The sequence below is a fragment of the Platalea leucorodia genome (assembly GCF_965183815.1).
Source record: "Platalea leucorodia genome assembly, contig: HAP1_HAP1_SCAFFOLD_371, whole genome shotgun sequence".
NCBI lineage: Eukaryota > Metazoa > Chordata > Aves > Pelecaniformes > Threskiornithidae > Platalea > Platalea leucorodia.
The window spans coordinates 8739-36190 of NW_028121210.1; the positions used below are offsets into that span (position 1 = coordinate 8739).

General features: G+C 47.2%; 2 protein-coding genes across 7 annotated transcripts; both read right to left on the reverse strand.

The window, feature by feature from the left end:
• Positions 1-1117: 1117 nt before the first annotated feature.
• On the reverse strand, positions 1118-20855 carry LOC309604127 (endoplasmic reticulum-Golgi intermediate compartment protein 3-like). Of its 6 annotated transcripts, none has more exons than XR_014230843.1 (11): positions 20713-20855; positions 20432-20502; positions 19741-19828; positions 18323-18442; positions 14954-15047; positions 13613-13778; positions 11797-11854; positions 4900-4994; positions 3886-4000; positions 3428-3624; positions 1118-3321 (listed from the first exon to the last, which is right to left on the reverse strand). XR_014230843.1 is itself a non-coding variant. In XM_082339039.1 (9 exons), exons 1-8 carry the CDS (start codon positions 20798-20800, stop codon positions 9018-9020), a joined length of 702 nt encoding a protein of 233 aa, XP_082195165.1. In that variant the 5' UTR covers positions 20801-20855; the 3' UTR covers positions 8415-8504; positions 8975-9017. The 6 variants fall into 6 exon arrangements, 2 of the variants coding, with proteins under 2 accessions (XP_082195165.1, XP_082195164.1); XR_014230844.1 differs by having other exon boundaries at positions 4900-4997; XR_014230846.1 differs by lacking the exons at positions 1118-3321; positions 3428-3624; positions 3886-4000; positions 4900-4994 and adding exons at positions 8415-8504; positions 8975-9034; positions 10808-10930.
• An 810-nt stretch (positions 20856-21665) lies between these two features.
• Positions 21666-26742, reverse strand: LOC309604126 (centrosome-associated protein CEP250-like; the record flags this gene model as incomplete). The annotated part of the gene is made up of 5 exons (XM_082339037.1): positions 25685-26742; positions 24771-24926; positions 24238-24345; positions 24020-24070; positions 21666-21845 (listed from the first exon to the last, which is right to left on the reverse strand). The coding sequence occupies exons 1-5, from the start codon at positions 26033-26035 to the stop codon at positions 21666-21668; spliced, it is 846 nt and encodes a 281-aa protein (XP_082195163.1). The 5' UTR covers positions 26036-26742.
• Between the last annotated feature and the right edge of the window lie 710 nt (positions 26743-27452).

The following is a 27452-nucleotide window of genomic DNA, read 5'->3' on the forward strand; positions in this document are numbered from 1 at the left end:
TAAGACATCAAAGGGAAAAAAAGTAGACATAGAAAGAACATCTAAAAGCAATAAGCATTAGGTAAACAAAGGGAAAATTCAAAAAATAGGGACAGCAAGCTAAAAGGGATAGAGAAAGAAATTTTTTTTTTTTTTATTTAAAACACACATGGAAATATAATTTCTAAAGTGACAGGGTACACAACACCAGAATAAATTAAAAAAAATAGGGACAGCAAACCGGATAAACTTTGACATAGAAAATTTAAAATGCAATGGCTTTAAAGGAAAGACAAGAATAAATTAAAAAATAAGAACGGGGGAAAAAATAGACACACACATGAAAGTAAATTTGAAAGGCAACAGGGTACACAACACAGGAAAGAATTAAAAAATACAGATAGGGAGGTTGATAAAAGTAGACATAGAAAGAAAACTGAAGAAATAACAGGCTACAGGACAGACAGGAGAGAATTAGAAAATAAAGACAAGGAAGTGGGTAAAAGTAGCCATAGAAACAAAAGTTAAAATTGATGGAGTATAGTATGGGGAGGGAACGGGGGACGGACACAGACACACAGGAAACTAAATAAATGGAGACACAGAAAGAATTTTTTTAAAGCAACTGGGTACAGGACAGAGAGGGAGGACTAAAAAATAGGGACAGGGAATCGGATAGAGGGAGACATAGAAAGACATTTTAAAAAGCAAGAGGCAACAGGAAACACAGGATAGAATTAAAAAATAAGAACAGGGATGAGAGTAGAGGGAAACATTGAAAGAAAATTTTAAAAGGGGTATATGGAAGACAGGGAGGAATTAAAATTTAAGGAAAAGGAGCTGGATAGAGGGAATTCTTAAAGGAGAAATTAAATAGCAATGGGGGTACAAGAAATATAGAGAAGAATTAAAAACATCAAGAAAGGGAGTGTCGTGTTTTAACCCCAGTCGGCAACTAAGCACCACACGGCCAGTCGCTCGCTTGCTCATCCTCCCCCCTGCCCCACCCCAGATGGGATCGAAAATAATAAAAGTAAAACCTGTGGGTTGAGATAAAAGACAGTTTAATAGGACAGCAGCAGAAGAGAAAATAATAATAATAATAATAATAATAATAATAGAATATACGAAACAAGTGATTAACAACACAATTGCTCACCACCTGCTGACCGATGCGCAGCCCGTCCCTGAGCAGCGATCGCTACCCCCCGGCCAACTCCCCCCAGTTTATATACTGAGCATGATGTCATATGGTATGGAATAGCCCTTTGGCCAGTCTGGGTCAGCTCTCCTGGCTGTGCCTGCTCCCAGCTTCTTGTGCACCTGGCAGAGCATGGGAAGCTGAAAAGCCCTTGACTAGGATAAACCCTACTTAACAACAACTAAAACATTAGTGTGTTATCAACATTATTCCCATACTAAATCCAAAACACAGCACTATACCAGCTACTTGGAAGAAAATTAACTCTATCCTGGCCAAAACCAGGACAGGGAGCCAGACAGAGGGAGACCTAGAAAGAATTTTAAAAAGCAACTAAGTACAAGAAACCTAGACAAGAATTAAAACATAGGGACAGGGAGATAGATAGAGGACAACATAGAAAGAAAATTTAAACAGTGATTGGGTACAAGAAATACAGGAAATAATTAAAAAATAGGGACAGGGAGATGGATAGAAGGAAACAAGAAAGAATATCAAATAAAAAAAACAGGCTACAGGACAGAGAGAGGAATTTAAAAACAGAGACAGAGCACCAGAGAGAGGGAAACATAGAAAGAGAAATTAAAATGCAACAGGGTACAGAAAACACAGGAAAGCATTAAAAAATAGGGAGAGGGAGCCACAGAGAAGGAAGCATAGAAAACAAATAATAGGTGAAGTGGTACAGGGTACAGCTGGCAGAAGAGTAACAAGTTTTTGGGAGCCAGACAGGTAGGTGGGCCAGCAGAGAGGGAGACAGAAGCAGGGACAGGCAGGGAGGCAGGCAGATATCTGAGGAAGGGCAGGCAGAGATGGACTGGGACACACACAGAGAACATGCCACTCACCACAGCTCCTGCCAGCATCAGGAGACCTTCACTGCCCCAACGCTTTTCCCTCTGCCTTGGCAGCACGTGCCTCGATGCTCCTCCAGCACGAGACTTCCCAGCAGCTCTCCCATGCAGCCGATGGAGGCACCGAGCTCCCAGCACCACATGCTGGTGGTGCACTCTGCCAGGGATGGCTCAAAGGGATCCTTCCTCACCACAGGGACTGGTCATTCCTTGCTGGAGGCACCTGCCTGCAGGACTCCCTCCTCAGCCTATTCCCCTTCATCAGCTTTCTCAAGCAGGCATACCCAGGTAGCCCTCTTTACAGCTACAGCCCCTTCACACAGCAGGACCAGCCCCATCCTCAGCCTCACTGGCCACACCTGGGGCTGCCCTAGCTCCAGCCCATCAGGAACAGGGGCCATTGCCAAAGCCCCACAGCACATCACCCCCTCCCCTGCACCTCTCCACAGCCACATGCTCTGCACCCAGGGGCTGCAAACACATCCAGGGACACAGAAGAGGCAGGAGAAGTTTATTCAGTAATGCACATAAGAAATCCTGGCAGTGAGTTGGCTGCAAGGCTCAGTGCCCAAATGCAGCAGGACAGAGGGAGAAAAGGGAAGAGAAAAGCAGGAGGAAGGACCGAGGGACACAGAGAAGAGGTGTGGGACAGGGAGCCAGAAAACAAGATGCTGCAAACAAGAGAGGGATGGGGAGCAGGACAACTGTGCAGAGGAGAGCAGAGAGATTGCAGAAAGAAATCAGGGACAGAGAGAGGGAGGAAAAAATAAAAGAGACAGGAAGCAGGAGAGAGAGGCGGAAGCAACCAGAACAATGGGAACATCAAGACCTGAGTAATACATTGTGTAGTACACAAAAAACAAATGACACAAACTACAAAATATATGGGCTGGAACTGCCCTGCCTGGCACACACTTGTGTTTTGCATAGATGACACTGGACCCTGTCTGCCCAAATGCGTCCTATTCCAAACCGCCCTCTCCCTTACACTGAATTTAAAAACCCTCCCTGCAGCCCCACACAAAGATAGCATCAGCCCCTCAGCTTAGCTTTGAGAGAGCAGGGGTTCAGAATCCATCCTCAATGAAAACTGCCTAGGCTAACTAGGATGTCGCTGCAGTCACCTGGTTCCTCTTCATCATCTGCAAACAGAGTGCCATCAGTCAGTTTCACACCAGTCAGCTCTGACATCTTCTGCAATGACAGCCTCCTCATAAGCGCCATTGCGTTCTGCTCGCTCACTCCCAGTCTAACACTGGATGTTGTGGCCAGTGTCTCCCATGGCACCTAGAAAATCAACGAGACAAAGTGACTGCTGTGCCTGGAAGCAGCCACCTGCTCACAAACAATGCGACAGCTCAAAAATAACTGCTGCTATGGCTTGGTGTCGCACCTTGCCTTTCACACTTGGGGGATGACATCCTGCTACGTGTGTAATTTCAAGAGTTGTTTCACACCTTCAAAACACAGCATCAACAGGTCATATAGGCACCAACAACAGAACTATTCCTTCCATCGTTGGGCACAGACCAACTTTCTATGGTTCTCCACTTGCCATCTCCCTTTGGTGTCCGGCTCCCTGCTGTGCATCTGCAGCAAAATAAAACAAAGTCAACTAGATGGTGACAAATACTCTAACAAATAGTAAACCATCCCCATGCTGACTTCTTCACTCCACTAACCTTGTCTATCTGTGCTTTGTGCTCCAATCTGCCATGCTGAGTCAGTTACATCAGCAGGCTCAAGAAAAAGAGAGACCGTAATACCCATAAAAAGTATACACCCGTCCCTCCTCTTTTTCCCACCCCAATAGCCACATCCTGGATTCGCCCGGTCCCCCAGCAGGCTCACGCTGCTCTGCATGCCTCCCGTGCTGCACCGCTGGGGTCAATGGCTGCATGAGGTGCCCACTCGTATAGTCGGTCCATCTCCGATGTCTCGGGAACGGCAGCCTTCAATGCCGGGCCTGCGTCGGGAAAATGCAGAGAGGCACACAGACGTTATATACTCCTTTCTGAGAGAGAGCTGGCCATGCATAACAGAGTAAAAATGCCATTGACTTATATACTCTGGCAGCATAGAGACCCCAAAAGCACAAAACCCAAGCAACTGACCTCACCCCCACCACAGCCCACAGTGCTGTCCACTCACCTTTGCCATCGCAGTTCACTTGACCATATTGCTTAGCCTAGACCTATTACTTTAACTGCAAGAATAGGTCAGACCACCCACCAACACAAAAGTTAGAGTTACTGTCAGCTGACTCAAATATAAGGGGAAACAGATAGAGCTGAAAAAAATCATGACTGCAAATGCCAAAAGAGGTATGGGTAGCACGTGACTGTGGCTGGCATAATGACAGGCTTTTCCTTTATGGATAAATCACTCATAAATGACTCCATGAACTGCAGCACAGAGAACCTCTCTGTAGACAGCATTCTCAAATGAGAGTGTTGACATAAACGGGATATGAGACTGGGCTGCTGGAAGCTGCTTGCACACAGAATGCTATTATTAGATAACACTGTGCTAAAAAGTCTTAGGCCACAGCTGCATAGGAGTTACAAGAGGCCTGAGTGCAGATAGATGCTGAAGATGACGAGATCGGCACCGCAATCTAAATTGAGATTGGCTGAAGGTGATGCAGACTGAGCTATTAAAAACTAGCTACAGAAGTATGTACTACTTCAGGTGGTGGGACGGTTCTGTCAGGTCAGTCTGACCTGGGCACCCAGTTCTAATGCCTGTCAAGTGCTATCTGTGATATCCCTCATAGCCTCAAATGTACCGACCACATTTCGCATGTCCAAGGCCCCCGCAGGTGATGAAAATCAAATGGAACAAATAAGGATTCTGCTTCATCACCTTGGCACCTGAAGGATGCTCCTTCCTCTGCTGATGGTCAACACAGATGTCCTTATGCCATTTCTCAAATGCAGGTCAGTCTTTGGGCACCTGTACTGCTAAAGGAAACAAATGATTACGTTTTGATAGCCTGCTCCATCCTCCTCTTGTTCTTTAAGAAATCTAAAGAATGCTACTGTCCCGATCGCTACAGAACAGAAGTTTGTGCAGGAGATGACTGAGCCCATCTCCATAAATGGAAGACTCCTGCTACAACTCCGCTTTGCCTTTTGGTGACAGTGCCCACTGTCAGTGTGCCCCAAACCCTTTCATGAGTCACTTGGAAGATCAGATACAAGTAGTTCAAAGTGTCTGGCAAATAAGATATTACCTGAAAGCATAGGTGTACCCCATCTCATCCCCAAAACAGTCAGAGAGCTATCTTCTCCCACACAAAACAGAACAAAAACCTTACCCTCTGACACACTCTGAAAGGGATTAGTGTACCCACATAATCTATACTCAAATACTGGACTTCCTCAGGGTCAGCCCCACAAAGACGAGAGGAAGCCCAACACTACCTCCCTGGATGCTCCAGAACTCCGAGTGCTCTGCTCCCCTCTCCACCACTCCCATCATGGGAATGCAGTGGTGAGGATACCTGGCAAAAAAGAGGAACGAAAGCCATGTGGACTGGGAGGTCAAAGGAAGACCTGACTTTACCTGCAGGAATAAACAAAAAAACCCCGCTCAAAAAATTTCAAACAAAAACAAGAAAAGATGAAAAAACCCAGAACATTCAAAAAGACAGGACACTGTACCAGGCAGCAACCGATACCACCCAGTGGATGAAGCCACAAGGACAAGAGGCCCTTCATGAAAACAGTGTGAGACACCTGAGCCTGATTACCTGTGAAGCCCCTTACAAAATTAGGGAGACTGTCGGCTGATGGAAAAACCCACGGTGGCAAGACGTGGTGACTCAAAGATCTCAAACAGACACCTTATGACTACAGAAACTGGTGTTAAAAAACACAATAGGTAAACAAGGACAAGAGAACATAACTGCCATGACTGATACTAGAGCAAACCTCATTGGACAGTTAAGGAAAGACAAAACTGTGATAATAGAAAAGGCCCGTGTGCCCAGAGACTATGATGAAGAAAAGACCCCTAGCTGGAGACCATTACGAGCACAAATAATAAGCATCCTCTTCTCCAAGAAATCCAAAGAAACACAATGACAGAAGCCTGCACTGGAAATAAGTGCCTAGTCAATGCCTCTAAGTAGCAATGATAGTGATACATGGACAGATGGTGAAGGGATGGATGCAAAGATTAAGTCAGGGAATGAAGTAAAAGGCACAGAGGAGCAGAGACCTCAGAGTTCTGGGGGTATATTTTAGTGTATACCTCAATGTACCTAATGCTTTATGTCCCTGCTGCTTTCTTGAAAAATGCTGAAACCCCGTATACAGATGCATACAAGATGTATGCATCTTAACCCCTGTTAGATTATCTCACCATCAGTCCTGTTAAGAAATAGTATCAACAACTTGCACAGTATGCAGCAAAACTGGTGAAAAAAAACCAAGGTTCCATCTTCAATAAAGTCAGGAAGTCCAGGAAAATACAAAGCACTTAGGAAAAAACCAAAACCAAAAACATACTATTAAACCATCTTGCCACCCCTGAACACCCAATACAAAATTACTGACCTGAAAAAAAAACAAAATTGCATACAAGTGTACTTTCTACAATATATGCTGCTGAACCTTGACTCGTCCTGAAGCCCTTACCTCCAACACCTCCGCTTCTCTCAATATCAGAACACACCTACTGAAATAGCTTAGACAGCTCAAAAGCTGCAGCCAACTGAAGGAACAGCAGAGCACTGACACCAGAGAAGCCCAGGAGTGGAAGGAGCTCCCTGAGGAGAGGTTACAGCTCAGATATCCCGGGCCCTGCCCACCACCCTTCCTACATTCACCTGGGAAAGGGGACGGGCAAACCACCAGAAGGCATAAAGTGGCCAGAAGAGCAGCAGGAAGTTTTCTCATCTGCCTTAAGCTTAGAGCGTGGAAAGCACTGAACAGAGAAAGCAACCCTTACAGGAAACAAGGATGCCACAGGCAAGGCTGGTGTATGGGGACACTGTCAGGTTCAGGGACGCTGCATCTTTGGATGCAGAAGTCTTTGGACAAAAACCAGTTTTTCAATCAGACGTGAAACCAGCACCATGGACCGTGCGGCCATTTGGTGCAGCTCACAGGCTCGTGCTAAATGTGCGAGTCCATGCAGAAATGGTCACTGAGAGTGCCCAGGCACACTTTTGTGACAGAAAGGGGTAGTGCCTTGTGTGCGACAGACACAGGAAGGAAAGCACCTGTGTCTCAGTCTCTGACAGCCACCCTCATACGAGGACACATCACACACCAGCCAGACACGACCTCCTCAGCAACCAAGCACCGCTTGCAAGCCGTGTGGCAGCACCCTCTCCCAAGGCCTGGGTGCCAACGAGCTGCCGCACAGCAGAGGTGGCCCCCAGCATCCACCCAGCTCCTACTCGCTGGCCTCCCTTCGAGAGCGGACTGTTCAGAGCTGCTCTGGGTGCCTGGCTGTCTCCTCTTGCCCAGCTGCTGCTGCTGTTGGCACTTGGCCTGCTGGAGGAGGAGGCACTGCACTTTTTCAAAAGCCTCCAGTCTTTCAATCTGCTTCTTGATCACAGTGAGATGCCTGTCAAGAGAAAGGAAGGCAGCTAAGAAGGAGCCGCTCTGTCCATCTTGCCCAGGCCATTTTCCACTCAGTCACTCCCATCATCCTGCTTCGGGTTGCTTTGCTCCAGTAGTCCCCACAGGAGCTTCCAGCTGCCTGTCCAAGGCTCCAAACACAGACTGCACCAACGTGTTCACAGCCAGCACCGGCTCCTTCCACTGCTAGGCTTTGTTTACTGGAACACGAGGCTCCAGGACTTCTCTCGGGGACCACAGGCCCCCTTCAAGAGCAAGCATTACTTGGCCTTTTCTTACCTCTGCCTCCTCTTCCTCTCTCCACCCGGCAAACTCTTTCTTTGCTCCTGCAGCAGCCACTCTTGCAGGCGAGAAGCATCAATCCCTTCCGGCAGTGTGGAGGCATCCTCTAATGGGGCCAGGTTGAGCTGAACCTTTTTCTGAAAGGTGACACCAGGTTGTGGCTTGCTGTTGCCTGGACAAGCGCTCACACCCCTGTGTGCTGAGGCGTCCTGCGGGCCCAGGATAGTGCTCAGCTTCAGCCACGCGACAAGGGCAGAAGAGAAATGCTTCCCTCAGTACTCTGCGTGCTTGCACGTGACCTTCCTGCCCGTGCACACCCCTGCACCCTGCACTAGCCCAGCTCGCAGTCTGGTAGTCCCTTCCCTGCCACAACGCCCAGCCCAGTAGCACAGCCCTCACCTCTTCTGCAATGATCACCCCCCCTCCCTGAGATGCCACAAGTAAAGCCCCAGCCCTCAGCACCGTGCCGCTGACAGGTGTCCACGAACACTCCATTTTCCGTACCTCCTCTCGCATGGACGTTTTCTCTGCCTCCAGCTTGAGCGTGGTCAGATACTGCCTGTACTCACTGAACTCTTTCAGAGTGCAAACCACCTATGGAGAGATGAGGGGAAAAATCCCCCAAGAACTGTCAAGCCAGCTACATAGACTGCTTTCCCTAAAACAGCCCAAACCCAGCAGGAGGGGTAATTACACTTAAAGGGGTAATTACACTTTTCCTGACTCTCCTACTGAACCCCTTTACGGGCACAAGCACCTTGCTGAGCCCAGGAGTTATTATATGACAGTCCTGTGAACACCTAAAGCTGGAAAAGGAGGGACTCTTCCACGAGGGAAAGACATGGCCTGTAGGCTGGCACACAGGAAAGGTCTACATCATCCTGAGAGGCAGGTAGAGAGCAGGCAGTGACAGTTCACTCTTTTCCAACAGAGGAACAAGGGCCATCAGATACAGCTAGTGGGAGCAAGCAAATGAGGGGAGGTGCTTTTTCTTACAGCAGAGCAGACCTGCTGAACGCCATGCAAAACGTTTACACGGGTTCATGATGAGATGGGAAAAGTACCTGAAAGAGAGCCACTGAGGAATCTCAATAGACCGTAACAGACTCAGGAGATCCCGAGAGCTGAAAACAGGTGCACATGGAGAAAAGTATCAGGGGCTTTTTTTCCTCATTATTTAATGTGCAGAATTCCCAGAAAGCAGAAAGTTTGTCTGCCCATCATCCCTCCTCCTACTCCTTTTCATTGTCCTCAAAACACCAATACTCCTAACTGTGCCTCCAAAAGGTTTGCAGCAACTACATAGTCCTTTCTGGTTTTCACCAGTACTTTCCCACTGAATTTTCAATTAAGTTATGCAAGACTGCTGGGGCACATGCAATTAGAGAGCTATCCTGACCTCACCCCCTCCTCTATGTACACAAAGTACTTGCTCTCAGGACAGCTAGTTTGCATTCATGCCTATTACAGAGAATAGATGCAATGCAGAGATGCTTCTTGTTAACTTAGATACATGCTGTGAAGTTGTAAATACTGGCTGTAGCGAGGTTGCTGTTGTTATGCTAGTTTAAGCACATGAAGCAAGTTCTGCAGGAAGTGAAGTATGTTGTTATTAACAACAACTAATATTGTGGGGAAAACCAGGCTTCCCACCCCAAAGTGCTTCATCATCTGTAGAAACTGTGCTCAAAAGCTTGCTTGTTTTTCTCCAAATACACCAGTTACTCTCACAGAGCACATTCACATTCTCCCCTGACCTTTACCTCAGTGGTACAGGTTAAACTGGAGTGAGTGACAGGAAGGGGAAAAATCAGGCTGAAATTAAAGCTCTTTGTGAAACCTTTACTACAAATTTTACGCTTCAAAAACTTGATCAAAGGAACTGCAAACATTCCATTAAACCACAAATATTTTTAATCAAGTTCCCGTTAAAGATATAAGGCAGGGACTGGGGGAGCAAAGTCCCTCCCACTGTAAGAGGTCAGGTTCAAGACCACTTGAGGAGCCTGAACATACAGAAGTCTATGGAACCCGACAAGATGCATCCCAGAGTCCTGAGGGAATTGGCTGATGTAGTCGCCTTACCACTGTGCCTGGGAAGATCACGGAACAGATCCTCCTAGAAGCTATGTTAAGGCACATGGAGGACAGGGAGGCGATTTGAGACAGCCAGCATGGCTTCACCAAGGGCAAGTCTTGCCTGACCAGCCTAGCGGCCTTCTATGATGGAGCGACTACATCGGTGGACAAGGGAAGAGCTACTGATGTCATCTATCTGGACTTCTGTAAGGCCTTTGACATGGTCTCCCACAACATCCTAATTTAGAGAGATATGGATTTGATGGGTGGACTGTTGGGTGGATAAGGAATTGGCTTGATGGTTGCATCCAGAGAGTAGTGGTCAATGGCTCAATGTCCGGATGGAGATCAGTGATGAGTGGTGTCCCTCGGGGGTCCATACTGGGACCAGTACTGTTTAATATCTTCATCAATGACATCAATGACAGTGGGATTGAGTGCAAGTTTGCAGATGACACCAAGCTGAGTGGTGCAGTTGACATGCCTGAGGGACGGGATGCCCTCCAGAGGGACGTGGACAAGCTCGAGAAGTGGGCCCATGTGAACCTCATGAGATTCCACAAGGCCAAGTGCAAGCAGTCCTGCACCTGAGTTGGAGCAACCCCCAGTATCTATACAGGCTAGGGGATGAAGGGATTGAGAGCAGCCCTGCGGAGAAGGACTTGGGGGTACTGGTGGGTGAAAAGCTGGACATGAGCTGGCAATGTGCACTTGCAGCCCAGGAAGCCAACCGTATCCTGGGCTGCATCAAAAGAAGCGTGGCCAGCAGATCGAGGGAGGCAATTCTGCCCCTCTACTCTGCTCTGGTGAGACCCCACCTGGAGTACTGCATCCAGCTCTGGAGTCCTCAGTACAAGACAGACATGGACCTGTTGGAGCGGGTCCAGAGGAGGGCCATGAAAATGATCAGAGGGATGGAACACGTCTCCTAGAAGGAAAAGCTGAGAGAGTTGGGGTGGTTTAGTCTGGAGAAGGCAAGGCTCCAGGGAGACCTTATTGTGGCCTTTCAACACTTAAAGGGGGCTTATAAGAAAGATGGGGACAGACTTTTTTAATAGGGCCTGTAGCGACAGGACAAGGGATGATGGTTTTAAACTAAAAAAGGGTAGATTCAGACTAGATATAAAGAAGAATTTTATACGATCAGGGCGGTGAAACACTCAAACAGGTTTCCCAGAGGGGTGGTAGATGCTCCATCCTTGGAAACATTCAAGGTCAGGTTGGACGGGGCTCTGAGCAACCTGATCTAGTTGAAGATGTCCCTGCTCATTGCAGGGGGGGTTGGACTAGATGACCTTTAAGGGGCCTTTCCAACCCAAACCATTCTATGATTCTATAAACTACTACTATTATTCTGGCCACCGTGTATTTATATGTATACTTGAGGAAGTCCTTTACAACTTAAATTTTACTCTAAAAGAAGTTCTGAATTGCTTTAAAATTCTCCTGACATATTCTCCAAAATATCCCTTCCAGAGATACTGATATTCAGGTCCTGGCCTGAACACCTTACTTGAGGTTGTTTTACAGCAGAGCAGCAAAGTTCTGTGGAACAAGTGACAGTGAGAGACTACCCAGTAACATTCTCCTCCAAGTTCTTCCGCACCCACATGGCAGCACCTCCCGAAAACACTTTTCTATTTGTTCATGATGGTTCTAAACCTCTGTAACAAAACTTCAACAATGTGCTCCCCACTGAAGCAGTGCTGCTGTTATTATGGATAGCAACGCAAAGATAATCAAAGAAAATGGTCAGATGCACTTGGAAGCTAAAGGTCACAATAAGCAGGAAAAGAAAATACTTTACCGTGGACATGAGACTGTTGGAAACTTTTTCCTGGTGCAAAGTGGAAATTTCCAGCTACCTGCAGGAGACAGTAATCTTTCATTAAAAGGTCTGAATCTATATAAATAAAGCAGTTGTACTGGTGCTTGGATTTTTAAATTTTTGTTTCAACAAGGTATACACCAAGCAACTCATTTTCATGGGCGACAATATCAGCAGATATTGTCCTAAAAGAGAGACGAATTTCCCCTCTTCTTCACAGGCAGTTATGTGGAAAGCCATAATTACATACTGATGTTGATAATAAAGTGTTCTGTGCAGATTATTTTAGTGGACACAAAAATGGGAAGAAGAAGGAATTAAGTCTATTGGGAGGGAACTGACTGCTGCTGCAGGAAATACAAAAAGGTATCACAGAAAAGGAGTGGAGAAAGTAACTGAGAGGGAGAGTGAGCAGGGTAAAAAAAAAAAAAAAACTTAACACAAGAAACAACAGTGATCCTATGTATACATCCATGAAAATAAGCTGCATGCAAAAATAAAGCACTAAACCTACAAAAAAAAAAAACAAAAAAAAAAACACCAACCAAAAAAACCCCAAAAAACAAAAAACCAAAACCAAACCAACAACAAATCCCAAAACCCCCCAAAAGTCAAAGGTTGTTAAAATTTCATCCTGGAATCTGAAAGGGATATGGATATCAGGTGCCAATCCTCCCTGACACTCACCAGCAATCATAGACACTCTCCCCTGAAAGATCTGAATATCCCAAGCTCACATGCTACGCTACACCTTTGATGTCTGTGCAAACCTATCGCTTATGTTAACTGCAGACGTGACGAGAACAGAGACGTGCAAAATACCAAGCGCGTAACAATGGATCTCAGAAATTTCCCCAGTGACACCCACCCCTGGACCCTTGCTACCTCCAGCAGTCCCCTTTGAATCTTTCCTGCTCATCACATTTTGTGATAGAGGGTCATGCAATGGTTCGGTACCCACAATGATGCTCAAATCACAATGTCTGGCTTCGTGAATAAAAGGTTTACTTTCCAGAAATAAAGAATGTGGTCTCCAGAAAACGTACACAAAGATGTAAAAAAAAAAAAAAAAAACAAAACCCACAAACCAAAAAAACCCAAACCCCACAAAAAACAGATTTTGAATTAAAAAAAAAAAAACCTAGCCTGGGCCTGACTTCTAGAACGTACTTGGGTATGTAACCTGCACATCCAAGTGTTCTGGGTTTTGGTAACCCACCAAATGACAGGGTAGTTACATAGTTATCTGGTATATCTCGTACTACGTTTTCATACACCAGTTGCAAAACCCAACTCCCTGAGCGTTTTCGGCTTTGACAACCAACTCCAATAGTCTTGCTTCCACTGTTTTTCTAAAGAAGTTAACGTTTCACTCTCTCCAGCACCTCTGCTGGCAAGTCGTTGGTTACTGTTATCTCCAGCATCCACTGGTGGTCTCTGTTTTAAGACTAGAAGGGCACGTGGGACAATCTAACCTCAAAGAAGATGCCTCTCCTCCTCCAGAAACCTCAGCAAAAAGACTCGCTAGCTAGACAGTAGGAAAAGCTAAGCTTCTCCAGCCGGCATGCTTCCTACCAGCCCACACAACGAAAAAGAGAATTAGCCCCTTCCCAGTGCTTTTCCTGACTCTCCTACTGAACCCCTTTACGGGCACAAGCACCTTGCTGAGCCCAGGAGTTATTATATGACGGTCCTGTGAACACCTAAAGATGGAAAAGGAGAGGAACGCCCCGATTCTGCCTTTTCACAGTCATCACCATCATGCAGCAGGTTCACAGCAAAGCCCATCTCTCACCTTGTTGACCTCCAGGAAACCATACACTTGGCAGCCCTCGTTCTTCTGCTCTTGCATTTTCTGGCTAAACCCTTCCCTCTTGCACTGCTCTATGGTATCCGGGTTCTTGAAGGCCCAGCCTCGCCGCCTGTATGCTTCTCTGACATCGTCACAAGTGTTACAACACCTGCAAAAGGACAAGCACCATCTTACCATCTTTATCGCTATAAAGAGATGCTCCAGCTCAGGACTTGAATCCTTGGTGGAGTTTTCTTCCACAAAGCAATAAAGCAAACATCAGGGACTGGACTTTGAAAGGAGGCTTAATGCTCCTGGAGCAGCTTGAGCTTCTTGATGTACTTTTTGAGATTTTGGCATGAGGATGCAAGCTGATTTAATGCAGAGCTTGAGTCTAAAGACAGCTCTGCCTGTCCATTTAAACAGCCAAGTCACTCCTTGGCAAAGAAATTTGCTACAAAAACGACATCAGTGTCCCACAGTTCTGAGCAGTTTGGAACTTCCCTGTGTGAACAAAGCATCTGGCTGTTTCTATTCCTCCTTTCCTCTTCCCTGAAGGGCAAGACTGTCAACACTGGAGGGAGGCTTAATGGCAAACTTTCTTCATTACTTTTTGACCTCTGGGTAACATCTTGGTCACCAGAAAAAACAGTTTTCTTTCTTGGTTCCACGTTTTGCTGGACCAAAGAAGAAGTTGAAGGCTGGAATCATGAATCCCTCAAGATGGAAACAGCTCTGGGGAAGGATGCGGCTTGACAGATGGGACAAACCAAGTTACTACAGAGACAATTATAGCAAAGGGTAGTCCAGAACCCATGCACTACCACGGATCCATTCTTACAAGAATTTGCAGGTAGGAGGAAAGAGAAACACCAAATGACACCTGTTGTTTGTGCGAGCGATAGATGTCTGGTCTTTGCTCCTGTAAGGATGCAAAGCCTGCAGCAGAAGTGAGAAGGCAAGGCCATAGCCAGGTTTTATTCCAAGACAGCTCACGTAACAGTGAAATAATTTACGCAGCTCCCCTCTGGACACCAAATAATCCCGGAAAAGATACCGTTTGCCGAGATACAACCTTTGTGGTACTGCGAAGGTAGTGCAATTTGCACTGCCCTTAAACAGGCATGTAGACAAACTAGACAACCTAACTGCACGTTCTTAACAATCGTGAGTGCAGCTTCCAAAGACATACCAAAACCACAACAGTTCTCATCATTCTCTGAACACATGCCCAGGAGGATTTCATTGCCCAGACCTTCATAGACATTTTGGGAAAAAATGTGCATGCAACACAACTGTATTAATCCAAGTGCTACGAAGATACGAAAAAGGTGTAAAGGTTACCGAATGTCCTCTGACTCTGCCCCGTAACAGCTCTCGCAGCGATCGGCATCCAAAGAATTTGGATCAAACACTTTTTCTTCTTCTTTCCCCAGCTCTAAGACAAAAGATGATGCAAAGTGATGAGGCATGTCTAGAAACACTATCTTGTACTCTTGTTTTGTTCTATGCACAGTAACTGTTCTACACATGAACGCAGCGATTTTGTGTCGGAAGCTGCACATCCTGCACCCAAAGCCCACCTGAAATGGCACACACAGAGCCTGTTGAGGCGTGGAAGTAAGACCAAGAAGCAGAGTAGTGTTTGTCATCTCAAGAACACCCTCCATAGAAAGAACTGGCTATCTGTAAGCCTTGCTGGAGCACTGATCAGATGTTACGTGCGTAAAGGCTTTGTTAAAACATTTTCTAAAGTAGACAAATCAGTAAATTGCAACTGATACAGGACACAAACAAAATTTTAAATAGCAGTCAACCGCAGTCAACAGTGCATAACGCATAATCCTGTCCCAAGACATGTGTAGGGAACATGGCTATCTATTGCTGTGAAACAAGCTCAGAGAGTAGGAGTCTCCCGACTGGAAAACTGACAGCCAGTCCTCCAGGATGACAATGCTGAGAAGGCACACACGTTAACCACTGCTCACTAGAAATCTCCAAGGCATTTCTACCTTCTTCGTGACTTAACAATTCTGCCAATGTCTGTGCTGCATGTGTGTTGAATGCGCAGCCGCAGTATGGCTGGAGCACGAACTCGTGGAGTTTTATGTTCTTATGTGCAGAAGGCTGAAGAGTAACAGACTTGTAACAGAGGAGATGACAGCTGGTGACAGCTGAACCCCGCCAAAGGGCAGGAGATGCCTACAGAAAACTCAAACAGGACTTTTGTTTTGTCAAGAACCAAAACAAATATCGAAGGTCTGCAAATTTTGGAGTTAGGAATAAGTGAGCCAAGGAATTTTGCGTCTCAAATTTTCAAAAACATTAGCTCTTATAATAAGAGGCCCCCTTAAAAATCAAGCTGTTTCAACTCACAAATCCTGAAGGACAGGACCAAGTCCCCCGGGTTACAAAAGCCCTCCAAGGCTCACTATCTAGGCACTGCTGCACTACCCTCTGTAAGCCTTGAAAAGATGGCTCCTTTGATAACTAATGATGGGGAAAGCAACAAGGTACATCGTCAGACACTGCTGAGGGGATATAACGTTATCAGGGCCTTGTTCGCTGGAACTGGAAGGTATAACAGGTGGACAGAAGTGAGCATTAAAGATGCCTGTATTTCGTATTAGCCACAGAAAAAAAGAGATTTTAATTAGAAAGTATGAAATACGACTGAAAATTAATCATTAACCTTATTTCCTTAATCAAATACTTTATGGTAGTCACAATCAAGCAAACAAAAACTTTTTAAGAAAATATACCCATTATTAAACAACTGTGCGAGACCTTCTTTCTAAGGCTTACAACATTCAAAGTAGTTGAAACTGCGCTTAAGAAGTCACTATTTAAAAAGTGGCATGGCTTTTAATCTTGTAATTACACTAAAAGGTAGCGTCAGGAAGAACACAGCTTAATAACTGCTATGCTTTGTCAAAGCCGTGACTGCCACCATTTGAACAAGAACACCTGTACACTACACGCAGTCTTTCAAGATACTGCAACCAGTAACAGCTTTGTAAATGTAATCACTAGCTGCCTGTTGTCTCAGAGCCAGCACCCAGAGGTAATGCACACAGTTCAGACACTATAAAGAAAACGCAGTAGATAGATAAAACTCTACATGCAGGGTTTCTTGCTGTTAATGCGGTCCTCAACTTGCACGCAGATATGATACGTGAAACTGGAAAACTCTGTCCATGTTAAAAGGAAGGAAACGATAAGAACCACCAATAAAGAATTCAATCGTTTATTGTCACTGAATGGAAATGAGTAAGATGACATCCAAGCACAGAATGCAACCTACCATAGAAATCACTAAGCTATGAACTATTTTAATGTAACTATGATTAGGAAAAGCCTCCAGACACTACTCCATAAAATTTGGGTATGCTTTCCTAAATTTAAGGTCAATACTGCTATAGTTGCCATTTAAATAACTGACTGAGCGTCAGTGTTACTAATAGAAACTGATAATCATAGAGTTTAATGCAGATGGGCGGATACTTCTGATCTAACTTGTAACACGGGTGGTGGAAACCAAACTAGCCGCATGCTTTTCCCAGACTGCAGAAGAAATTGCTTCTTCCATGCAATGCATCTGATCTCTCTTAAAATGCCTCTTCTAGGTGAGATGGTTTGCTCCCTACAAGTTTCTCTTCCTCTCCATTGATTATGTAAGGAGTCAGAGCAACCGGTTCAGACAGACTAATCCCAATGGACACTGGCAATACAAGCAAGGCAGGAGGCCTACACGTGTTAACAGAGAATTAGATACAGAAAAGCTGTTTTTGTCCCTGGACATTACGTTTGTAATGCCACAACCTCTGAACACAGAAAGGCTGCTCGCTGACACGATAGTAAGAACACTATCACCACATTCCCGTGACAACGGGAGACACTCTTGCACCTACCGATCGTTCAGCTCTTGCCTTGGTTTAGCCTTTCAACCTCAAGAACAGAAAAGTTAAATCTGCGTGATACAAATCAACAAATCTAGTTCATGCTGACAGGCAGAACTATACTATCTCCCAGAAAAGGTAATAAGCAGCTCACGTTTTGGAAGGGAAAAGTCAGGACGGTATTACCGTTAGATTGCGACACTTTGACAGAATCGCTTCTGGTGTGTATCGAGGTACAACGATGAGCCATAACGCGTAAAAACGGTAGAGGAGAAGTTTTGTGTAGCCAAGGACCACTTACTACAACTTGTAACCGATAAATCAGCTAAAATATGTTTATCAGGTATGCATTAACACACACAAAGTAAACGTAGCAAGGTGCAAGTTTGGGCTTAAGGGTCGAGTCACTGGAGCCTTCCCTGAAGAGACGCTCTTTCCTCTAACCAGGTCGTCCCATTTGTCAGCCCACTGTGATTTAAAGATACAACCAAAGTCAAGTTTTGCCAGAACAGCTGCTTGATTTCTAGTCGCAAAAGACCAGGAACTCGGCAGCTTTATGCCTGAAATGCATCCATGAGTCCTTGTCGTAATTTCAGAGGGAGAACGCAAAGATTTGCCTCACAAAAGTAGCGAGTATAATAGGAGTTTGTCTGATCCACCAGTTTAATAGATTGGCGTGCTATAAACTCTTCAAGAGCTTGTGGTGTTTAAATGCTCTTCAGCTGCCACTTGTTCCCGTGAATCTCAAAACAGGCGTACAGGGATGGAAAGACTACGAGAGCATGCATCCAAGAAAGGCAGAATAGCATCTTACCGTGTCTCTCGGCCTCTGGCGTCACACGATTGCCAGCTTTATCCAAACGTTGTTTAAACAGATTGTGCTCTACATCCAGCTGCTGCTCTCCTGCTACATCCATGGCATCGATGCTCAAATCTGAAACCAGCGAGAAAGGAAAGTGGTCTATAAACACACATTTGTTATGGCAGGCTGAGGAAGCGCTCAACCAGTGAAAACACAGAATCTTTCAGCGAGGGGGATACCAGCGGGCCAAACTGGAAGAGCTGGTACGGTTGGGGCCAAATGACGCACAGGGAATAAAACGCACGTTGCAGCACCCTAAATGACCCTTCCAAATATGGGGTCTGGTTTGGTGTACAAGAAGGACTGTTTCCAACTGCCACAGAAAGCGTTACCCCGAAAGGTAATACACTCAAGGCAAAAAAACAAAACCAAACCCCTCAAAGCCCATAACCATTTTCAGGAGCTCACGAGTTAAGCTTAAAATCGGTTGAAAGCTGTCTCCTACCTCTACCCCCCCACCCTTCCCCCTTCAACATCAGCACATTTCCTTGCGATCCCTTTTCACAAGGAGGATTGAGAAGGTCTGTGGTCTCGGCCTGGTATCGAAGCACCATGACACACTGGCTGGCTACATGCTCTCTTGTAAGACCGACAGCTTCTCTGCACAAAACAGCAGAGGCTTCCAGCCTCTCTGGCCTTCCCACGCCCTTTTAAATGTGAGGAAGGCAAAGACCAATAATATCTTGGGTGGTCAGAAGGAAGTCAGACTCACTACATTTAGAGCCCAATGCATGACCCAAAGGAATTACTACAACAGAACAAGAGGCAGGGAAGATTAGCGGACAGTCGGATAATGTGCACAGCAGTAATACCCAGCAAGACTTGCAAAATTCTCCATCGCTTTGTCCTGCAACTTTTGTTTTCAATTTAGTTAAAAGGTAACCAGATTATTAACACGCATTCTGATTTTAAAAATTTTGGAGAAAGGTTACCACGTGGCATTGGTGTTACAGTCAGAATTTAAGTACCAAAGTCAAGGAAAAGTCGTGCCTCGTCAAGTAACTTCCAAACGAGACTCTAAAGTTTTTCAACAACAATACAGTCAAATCTTGAGTCCCAAGCGAGCTCTGTGCCAGCTTTTTCGGTATTACTGAGCTCTCTGACAAAGTACACCACCACACAGAAATGTAAGTGGCTTTATATTGTAGCCTCATTTATAATCTAGAAGAATAACACTGCTCGATTGGAAGCGCCGGTTTAAGCGCCCAGTGGGACTGGCTGGAATCACCGTGTAACCGCAAGGGATCAGCAGTTCCTCCCTGTCCGCGGCCCAAGCAGCAGCGCAGCACGCGGAAGCACCAGGCACACTGAGCCTCTCGGGCCCTCGGCAAGTATGAAAATTATTCCCAACGTTCAGAAGTCTGACTCACAAGCGCAAGGCATGTGTGGAAAAATAACGTCTAGATTGATCTTCAGTTTATCTCCCCTTGATTTGTCAACGTACAATTCCGGATGAACCTAGGAACAGAGGAAAAACAGAGAGTCCTGTTTCACTTGGAAGCAAACCAAAAGGCCTCTTTCCCTCGACTGCTCTGGCTCAGGAGCTGATTTTTAAGATGTGGGATTCGCGAGACACCTGAGCTGCTGCCTCCCACACCTTCCATGGTAGCTAAGCGCTTGCCATTTGTGATACTTTTAAAAACAACAATAATTTGGGAATCCTAGAACTTGGGGTGGGGACGGGGGTTCCTGCGCCTGCTTTCTTTTCTTTGGATTGCCTGCTTGTAGACAGCAGAGACAGCGAGAAGAGACTTTGAGACGGTCTCCTGCGACAGCGTTACAGGAGGCCACAAGCCAACCTTTGTGCCAAGCGGCTTTCGGGGGAGGGCAGCCCGCTCCCATCGTCAGGGCGACCAGCTCGGGGAACGAAGAAAACCCAAACACAGCTGCGGCGCCTGAAGCTGCTGCGTGGGGAGCCCGGAGGAGGCGGCGGAGCAGGCGGCGCCTCGGCGCGGGTGCGGAGGCACGGCAGGCCGCCACGGGCCGCCTCTCCGCCGGGGCACCGCGGGCAGGAGGCAGCACCGGGGGGCCGGCCCCTCACGCCCCCCCGCCGCTACTCACCTCCTTGGTGAGGTAGTACTGCAGCTCCGAGAAGAAAAGCAGCACCACGATGAGCCCGCTGACAACCGTCACTGCCAGGGAGACGAGAACCGCCGTCAGCCCCGCCGCTCGCGGCCGGCCGCCCGCCCAGCCCGCCTCGCCCCAGCCCGCCCGCCGCCACCCCGAGCCGCTGCCGAGCGCCGCCGAGCGCCGGCCCGCAAGGTCCCCCCGGCCGGCCGCCGCCCCACGGCGAGGCCCGGGCCCCCCGCCGGCCCCCCGCCGCCCTCACCCCGCCCGCTCACCCAGCGCGCCCCCGCACGTCTTGACCCGAAAGTCTTCCAGAGTCTTGGGGAAGGCATCGAACCGCTTCAGCCGCCACAGCGAGCCCATGGCGCCGCGCGGCCCGGAAGCAAACCCGCCTTCCGGGGCCGGGCCCGCACCGCCCCCCGAAGCCGGCCGAGGCGGCTGGCGGGGCCGGGGCTCCCGGTCGCCTCCGGGGCGGGAAGGTGCTCGCTGCCGCCGCGCCCTCTGCCGACCCACCCTGCCAACGGCCCCGGGCCTCTGAAGGACACCCGAGGGACGCTGACTGTGCCGAGAGCGGTTAGCTGAAGGGGCTTGATACCGAGGCGAAGCTGCTGGGAGAGAGCAGTTTTCACTCGGTTTGACATCCTCCCCCTCCCATCCGTTGCCTCCGTCGCCTCCGTCTTTGGAAGGTCTGCAGTTTGCTACCAATGCCCTTTTGAGAACAACCCAGCTGTCCCTCGGGCTGGCTGTCGCAGCCACAAAGCGGAAAGCAGATCATCTCGGGAGAGTACCAGCGCTTTTTGTGCTGAAGCATGAAAGGAAGGAAAAAAACCCCACTCTCCTGCCCCACCTTCAATCCCTGGCGTGTACTCTCCACCCCTTCATTTTGGTAACACCTCCATTTCCCTCTCTCGTCACAGGGAACGGCTGTGAACTCAAGAGGTTAAATCAGACAACAGCTCGTAATAGCTTACCCGTGCAGGTCAAAAACTAGTATAGTCTTTTCCTAAGCCACGTATTTACCGAGCACTTGCTTTTTGCTACTGAGAAAGTACAGTTCTGCGAAGTTTCTTTTATTAAAAAAAAAAAAAAAAAATTAAAAAAATCACTTGCACTAGGAGATGCTTCCAAACGCAAGCAGAACAAATGCACCCCCATTTCCCACAGCAAAACATAATTCATTTCTGGAAAGGGCACAAGACAGGAACCGCATGATGCTGCGGCTGGTCCTCTAGGGGACAGGACGGTTCAGAGACTGACCCAGCTTCCGAGTCTCTGCTTCCAGAACAGCAGCTTTGGGCTCCCTGGCCACAGCTGCTGAGGAGGAATCCAGCTCTTGGCAAATCTCTGGCAGCTTCCGGCTGGTCTTTGCACAGCAGTCTTGTGCCAGCTGCGTCTGCAGAAGGGACACCTGAAAGAGGCAAAAGGCTGAGCTCAGACAGGCCCACGCTGTTAGGACCATCCGTAGCTCCACGGTACCGGCTGTCAGGGAAGACGCGCCCTCTAACTCCAGCCCCGACAAACACTTGGTCCTTGTGGAACGGGAAGTAACAGGTTCCCAGAGTCACCCCGAACTGAACTTCAGATTATCATCAACAATTCAAGTTTCTTTCTGGCAACGGCAACTCACACCTACAGCACTGACACATTACACGTATATTAAAGACAGAGGTTCCCTACAGGATTTAGTAACCCAACTCTTTTTTTCCAAAAAAGAGATTTGGGCTACTGACACCTTAGTTCCACATGCTTTTTCCTCAGCAGGAGGACTACTGGTTACACGAGGTAGTGAGGAACCATTCTGTTATGACCTAGTTTAAAAACTTGACAGCTAGCACGTGAAAAGGGAGCAAACTCTCATTTTTCCTAACGTTAGAGCATTTCACAAATGAGCAGAGCATAATTTGATGAACAAAGCCCAGGGCGGGAAATGAGCCTTAAAGGACTGCTGAGGCCTTGAAAGTCCTCAAACTCTATTATTTCCTGGCAACACAGGGTTGTGCCTGCTGGGCTTTTTGGCGGGAGGGACCCAGCTGCTCTCACCTCCTGTTAGGTTTGCAGTGCAGCTCAGCCACAGCAGCTCTGGCACGTTCCCCTCTGCCTGCTTTGGAGTGGAGGAGATGCCAGCACTGGGAGCAGCGCTCAGTGCTTTGCTGTTTTGGGGAAAACGGCTCAGGTCAGAGGTTTTCCTCTGTTTTCAAAGTGACGTGTGCTTTGCCAACGGCTGTGTTCCACATAGGAATGCAATCCCCAACCTCAAGCTAGGAATATGAGAATATTCTTTCTTGGCGAGTGAACTCGAATAACAGAAGCAATTCCCAAAGGAGTTTTATGGCTTATGGAACCTGCTACATTTGAATTACGATACCAAGGTCTGTCAACGTAAAGCCAAACCCGATAAAAAGTGGGACCCTAATCTGCTAAGCATCTAGAGCAGACTAGATGTGAAACTCAGGCAGCCAGCTCCAGAAGGGGAATGCGTGGTGCTGAACTAGAAGCCAGTCGTGCACACGGAAAGCAAGACGGCAAAGGGACTTCACAGCAAACAATATGCGTAGGCTAGGGAACGCCACCACTGAAGAGAGGGACAGATCTGACCTTCTCTCTGAAATAATAAGGGCACCTTTGTGAAGGCTGACTTGGAAGCCTGAAAAACCCTCCCACGCTTTGGTAGGTAACCCAGAGGTATGAGTGGGAGAAGCGGCCATCTGCTGCTAAGAGCATCTCCCAGGAAGCGTGAGATCAAGTTCCAGTTCCGCTGTTTCCCAGACCCAGAGGAGTGCCCTAACTAGCCAGTTGAGGACTATTCTTTGAGCAGAGCACCTTCGTTTTCCTGCTGAACTGCTGAAGTAGGTCCACGGTGCAGGCAGACACAACAGTCACAAGGGGAAGGCGGTTCAGTTAGTTATCCGTAGCAACAGAACTTCAGACACTGAGGCTTCCAGGTAAAAACATCCTTAAACTATAACCTGATGGCTTCAGCAGCATTCTTGGCTCACTTGCCAGAGCTAAGCATCATATACTTTACTCGCATAAATCTTACATGCATTTTGCCCTGAACACGGGTGAAGATTCACATCCTCAGGGAGACCAGGGTGTACCAGACCCATAAAAGTACATGGAAGAGAAGTCTGGTGACTGCTGCTACTGCTGATACCACTGTCAAAGGACGCAGTAGGGTTCAGCAGCTGGAATGTACATTCTTACACCGACAAAACAGATGTCCATGCAGCGCTTAGGTCTCTGACTCAGTCCGATATTGGGATCATGATTAGCACGGAACAGCAATACGAGACTAATGATTGCCTGAAGGGTATAAGCTCTGGCACTGCCTTACATCCCTGGAGGCGAGGCAAGAGGAGAGGCAAGAGGAGTAACAGTACCTCCATTTGCAGAAGAAATGGGTTTGAATGGGTGAATGATGTTGTTTGGCCACAGCCAACAGATGTGTTTGACTGGGCATTTCCACTGCCTGGTGTACTCACTTCCTGACAGCTAAACAATACTCGGGCTGTAGCATCGGGCAAAGTTGTGCCCATCAGTACAGCCACAGCAGCTTTTGATGAGAGCTTTCCTACTCCTCACCTGGTTCCACAACTCAGCTAATCGACAACTGCAGCACCTGTGAGACTCCTCCTGTGAAGAAAACACAAGGATTTCTTTTTGGTCTCCAGTTTGGCCAGGGCCATGGTCTATACTTGACTTCTTTTAGGTCTATACTGGAGGGCTGCTGCCTCTGGGATTTGCCATCGTTCCTCTGTATGGCCAGACTCTCCTCCCACCAAGTAAGATTCTGTTCTCACCTGTCTAGGAGCAGGCACCTGGTGCTGGTCAGAGAGAGAAAATCTGCCTGCATCTCGCAGCGACCGACCTCGACAGTATCTCTTCAGTCTCCTCCGTTCATGTTCCACCTGCACATTGGATAGGAGAAAGGGTCGCAGAAACCTGCCACCAAACAAGGAGCAAAAGGGCCTCTGGACATCATGGCAAGGAGGTTTCTGCTCAGACTGTTCATTGCACCAGAGTGTGTTGGGGGCAAAAGGCACTCAAAGTAGACTATGGAAGAGAAAGACCAAGAGGAAACAGTTCCTGACACAAGAGTGTCAAATGTGTGTGTATGGGGACACTGGGGCAAGAAGGGTGGTACCAGAGTGAATGTGCATTTGTGAAGGCAATGGGGTGCCAGAAGAGAGAGAAAATACAAAAGCGTGTGTCCACAGGGGGAATCGGGAGAGGGAAGGAAACAAGCAGAGGACTTCCAAAGTGCTGTCTGTGGCAATGTGTTGTGTTCCAGAGGACCGTGAGGCTTTGCAGAGACAGTGAAAGCCTGTTTTACCTGCTCAAGAGTCCTCTTGAGCTCAGCACTGAGTTGCTTCAGCTCAGTCTTCTCAAGCTCCAGCCTTGCAACTGCTTGCTGCAGACGTTCCAGCCGCTGCAACAGGAGTCTCTTCTCTGAGAGCCATGATAGCTGCTCCCCTTCTGCAACAGCCTGCTGGGTATTCAGAGAGGAGATTATGTGCGCTGGTGCCACATAAAGGTTAGAAGAGCCAGAATCAACAAGGTGGGGAGAGTGACCGGACGCAGGAATGCACAGTGCTAAGTCCCTTCTTCTCCTGGTCCACAGACCAAAACAACGTGCCCTCTTCCTAGGGGCCTTCCTCCAGATCACTTTGGTGAAATCCAAGGCAAATTTGCCGTCATGCTTTTTTGGACTGTGGCACAAGTACATCCTGAATGCGCAACGAAGCCTTTAACCTGATCAGGCACCAATTCCATTATTTTTAATACACTGGAAAAGCTGTACCTCAGAAATCTAAATCTCTGAAAGCATCTTCTAAGCACCATCAGTGTAGCTGCTGTTCAGCCATCATTCTGCTAAGTTTAGTATATTAGTCTGGTCAACTGTGCCCTTTCCTTTCCACGCCAAATCCTAACCACAACACGTTGGCTAAGCTTGCCTAGATAGGAGAGAACCGATTACCCATCCCCAACTTTTGGACTTGAGTTAATTTTAACAGCAAGCTCCATAGTTCTTTCAGTAGTTCTGGGCTTGGCAGAAAACATTCCAGCAGGTGAATGGTCTCTGGCCAGAGCTACACAGACAGGCAAGCCTGCTGGCTGCAATCCTAGTTTCTTTGGCCAAGCAGGTCATATAGTTATGGGAATATATATTCCCACATCTTTATGGGAAACATCATTAGAATCCTTTATAGACATTTTAGTTGACTGATGATCAATCACACTGCCTACCTGATGATGAAACCGGTCCATGTACCTCTCTGTAACCATACTCTGCAGGATGGCTATTTCTTCCCTCAAAGCCCCATTGGCCTTTTCACTCTTGGTAAGGGCAAGAGTCAGTGCTTGTGCCTTCTCTTTCCATTTGGCTTCTTCACTTTCAGTCTGCTTCAAAATAGCAGTCACACGCTTCAATTCTTCCCCCTTTGCTTTCTGCTCATCTTCCCGTTGCTGGGTTAGCTCCTTCTGTCTTTGCAAGGCACGGTCTCTCTCCTGGAGAACTCTCCTCTTCTCTGCTTCCTCCTCCTCCCATTTTGGAGTTTCTGGATTTGTTTCTGCAGGGTGTCCTCTCCATCTTTCCATCGCAAAGCTGATGTTAATTGTTTCAGTTCACTCTGCCTCCTAAGCTCTTGTTCTCTCCCTGTCAGAGTCTTCTCTAAATACCTGACTCTGTCTCTCTGGTACTTGATCTCTTCATCCTTCTTTGTCAGAGTCTGCTGAACATGCTGGAGATCTTCCTGAAGAGCTCTTATTTCCTCACCTTGAGCCTTGGTCTCTCGTTCCCTCTCATGCAAGGCATCTTCCAGGAGCTTCTCTTGCTCTCTGTGATGTCTAACCTCTTCATTCTGCTCGGTTAGCCTAAGCTGCAAATTCTGCAAGGTCTTCAGTTCTTCTTCTTGGTGCTGGAGTTTTTGCAGAAGAGTTTCATTGTCTTCATCTCTCTTCCTCACCACTTCCTCAAGCAGATTCACTTGCTTCTGGCACGATGCTAGTGCTACTTCCATGCTTTCGCCACGAAGCCGGAACATGTTAATTTGCTCTGTCTGCTTGAGGAACTCCAAGTGGTTCTCCTTCAATATTTGGCTCATTTTGTCTAGATCCTGCTCTAGGCTCTTGGCCTGCTTGCCTTCTAACTCCTTCTGCTCTCGAAGGTCCTGGACATGCTCTTGCAAAGACACTATCTCTTGATCTCTAGCTTTTAGAGAAGATTCAGCATATTCTAGTTTTTGCAGTATACCTTTAGTCTGCATTGCTGCCTCTTCCTTTTGCTGTTGAAGCTTAGAGATAGCCTCCTCCAGAACCTCTATCTTTTTTTCTCTTTCTTTCACAGTCAGTTTTGTTGCTTGAAGATTTGTTTGCTCAGCTTCATGCTTTTCCTCCTTTTCCTTGCATGCCTCATGTTGCTTTCTAAGGGATAAAATTTCTTGCTCTTTTTCCTTTAGTGCCACTTGAAGGTGCTGCAGAATTTCCTTCTGCCATTCAGAGTCTTGTTGTTGTTGTTTTTGGAAGGTCTCAATCAGTTCCTTCTGAGAGTCAATCATTAAATCCTTTTCTTTCAGTATTGCCGTAGCGTGTTCTAAGTCTCTGTGTAAGACATTCATCTGTTCTGTTTTTTCCTCACAGCTCCTTGCTTGTTGCTTTTGGATGTCTATGAGTCTGTCCTTTTCTTTTAAGGTCTGCTCCAGTTGGTCACGGACAGTCCTCAACTGCATCTCCATGACTCCTTCAGCTTCCTGGATTTGCTTTTGTTGTGACTCAAGCTCTTGATCTTCTTTAGATAAAGAAAGCATCATCTTTTCTACTTTACCACGAAGCTCTTGCAGGTACCCCTCTTGCTCTTCCTTGTACTGCTGCAAGAGTCTTAACTGATCCCTTTGAGAATCACACTCACTCTCTCTGTCCTTAAGAACTGCCCTCAGGTGTTCAAGGCTTGCATGCAGAGGTTTCACCTGTGCTCTCTCCATTTCCAGTTCTTGGATCTGCCGAGTCAGAGACATAA

Coding starts and splice junctions, on each gene's coding strand:
- LOC309604127 (XM_082339038.1), bottom strand. CDS start 20,800: ATGGGCTCGCTGTGGCGGCTGAAGCGGTTCGATGCCTTCCCCAAGACT. Junction 20,503..20,712: donor GACGTGCGGGGGCGCGCTGG/GTGAGCGGGCGG, acceptor TCTCCCTGGCAG/TGACGGTTGTCAGCGGGCTC. Junction 19,829..20,431: donor AGTACTACCTCACCAAGGAG/GTGAGTAGCGGC, acceptor CTCTGTTCCTAG/GTTCATCCGGAATTGTACGT.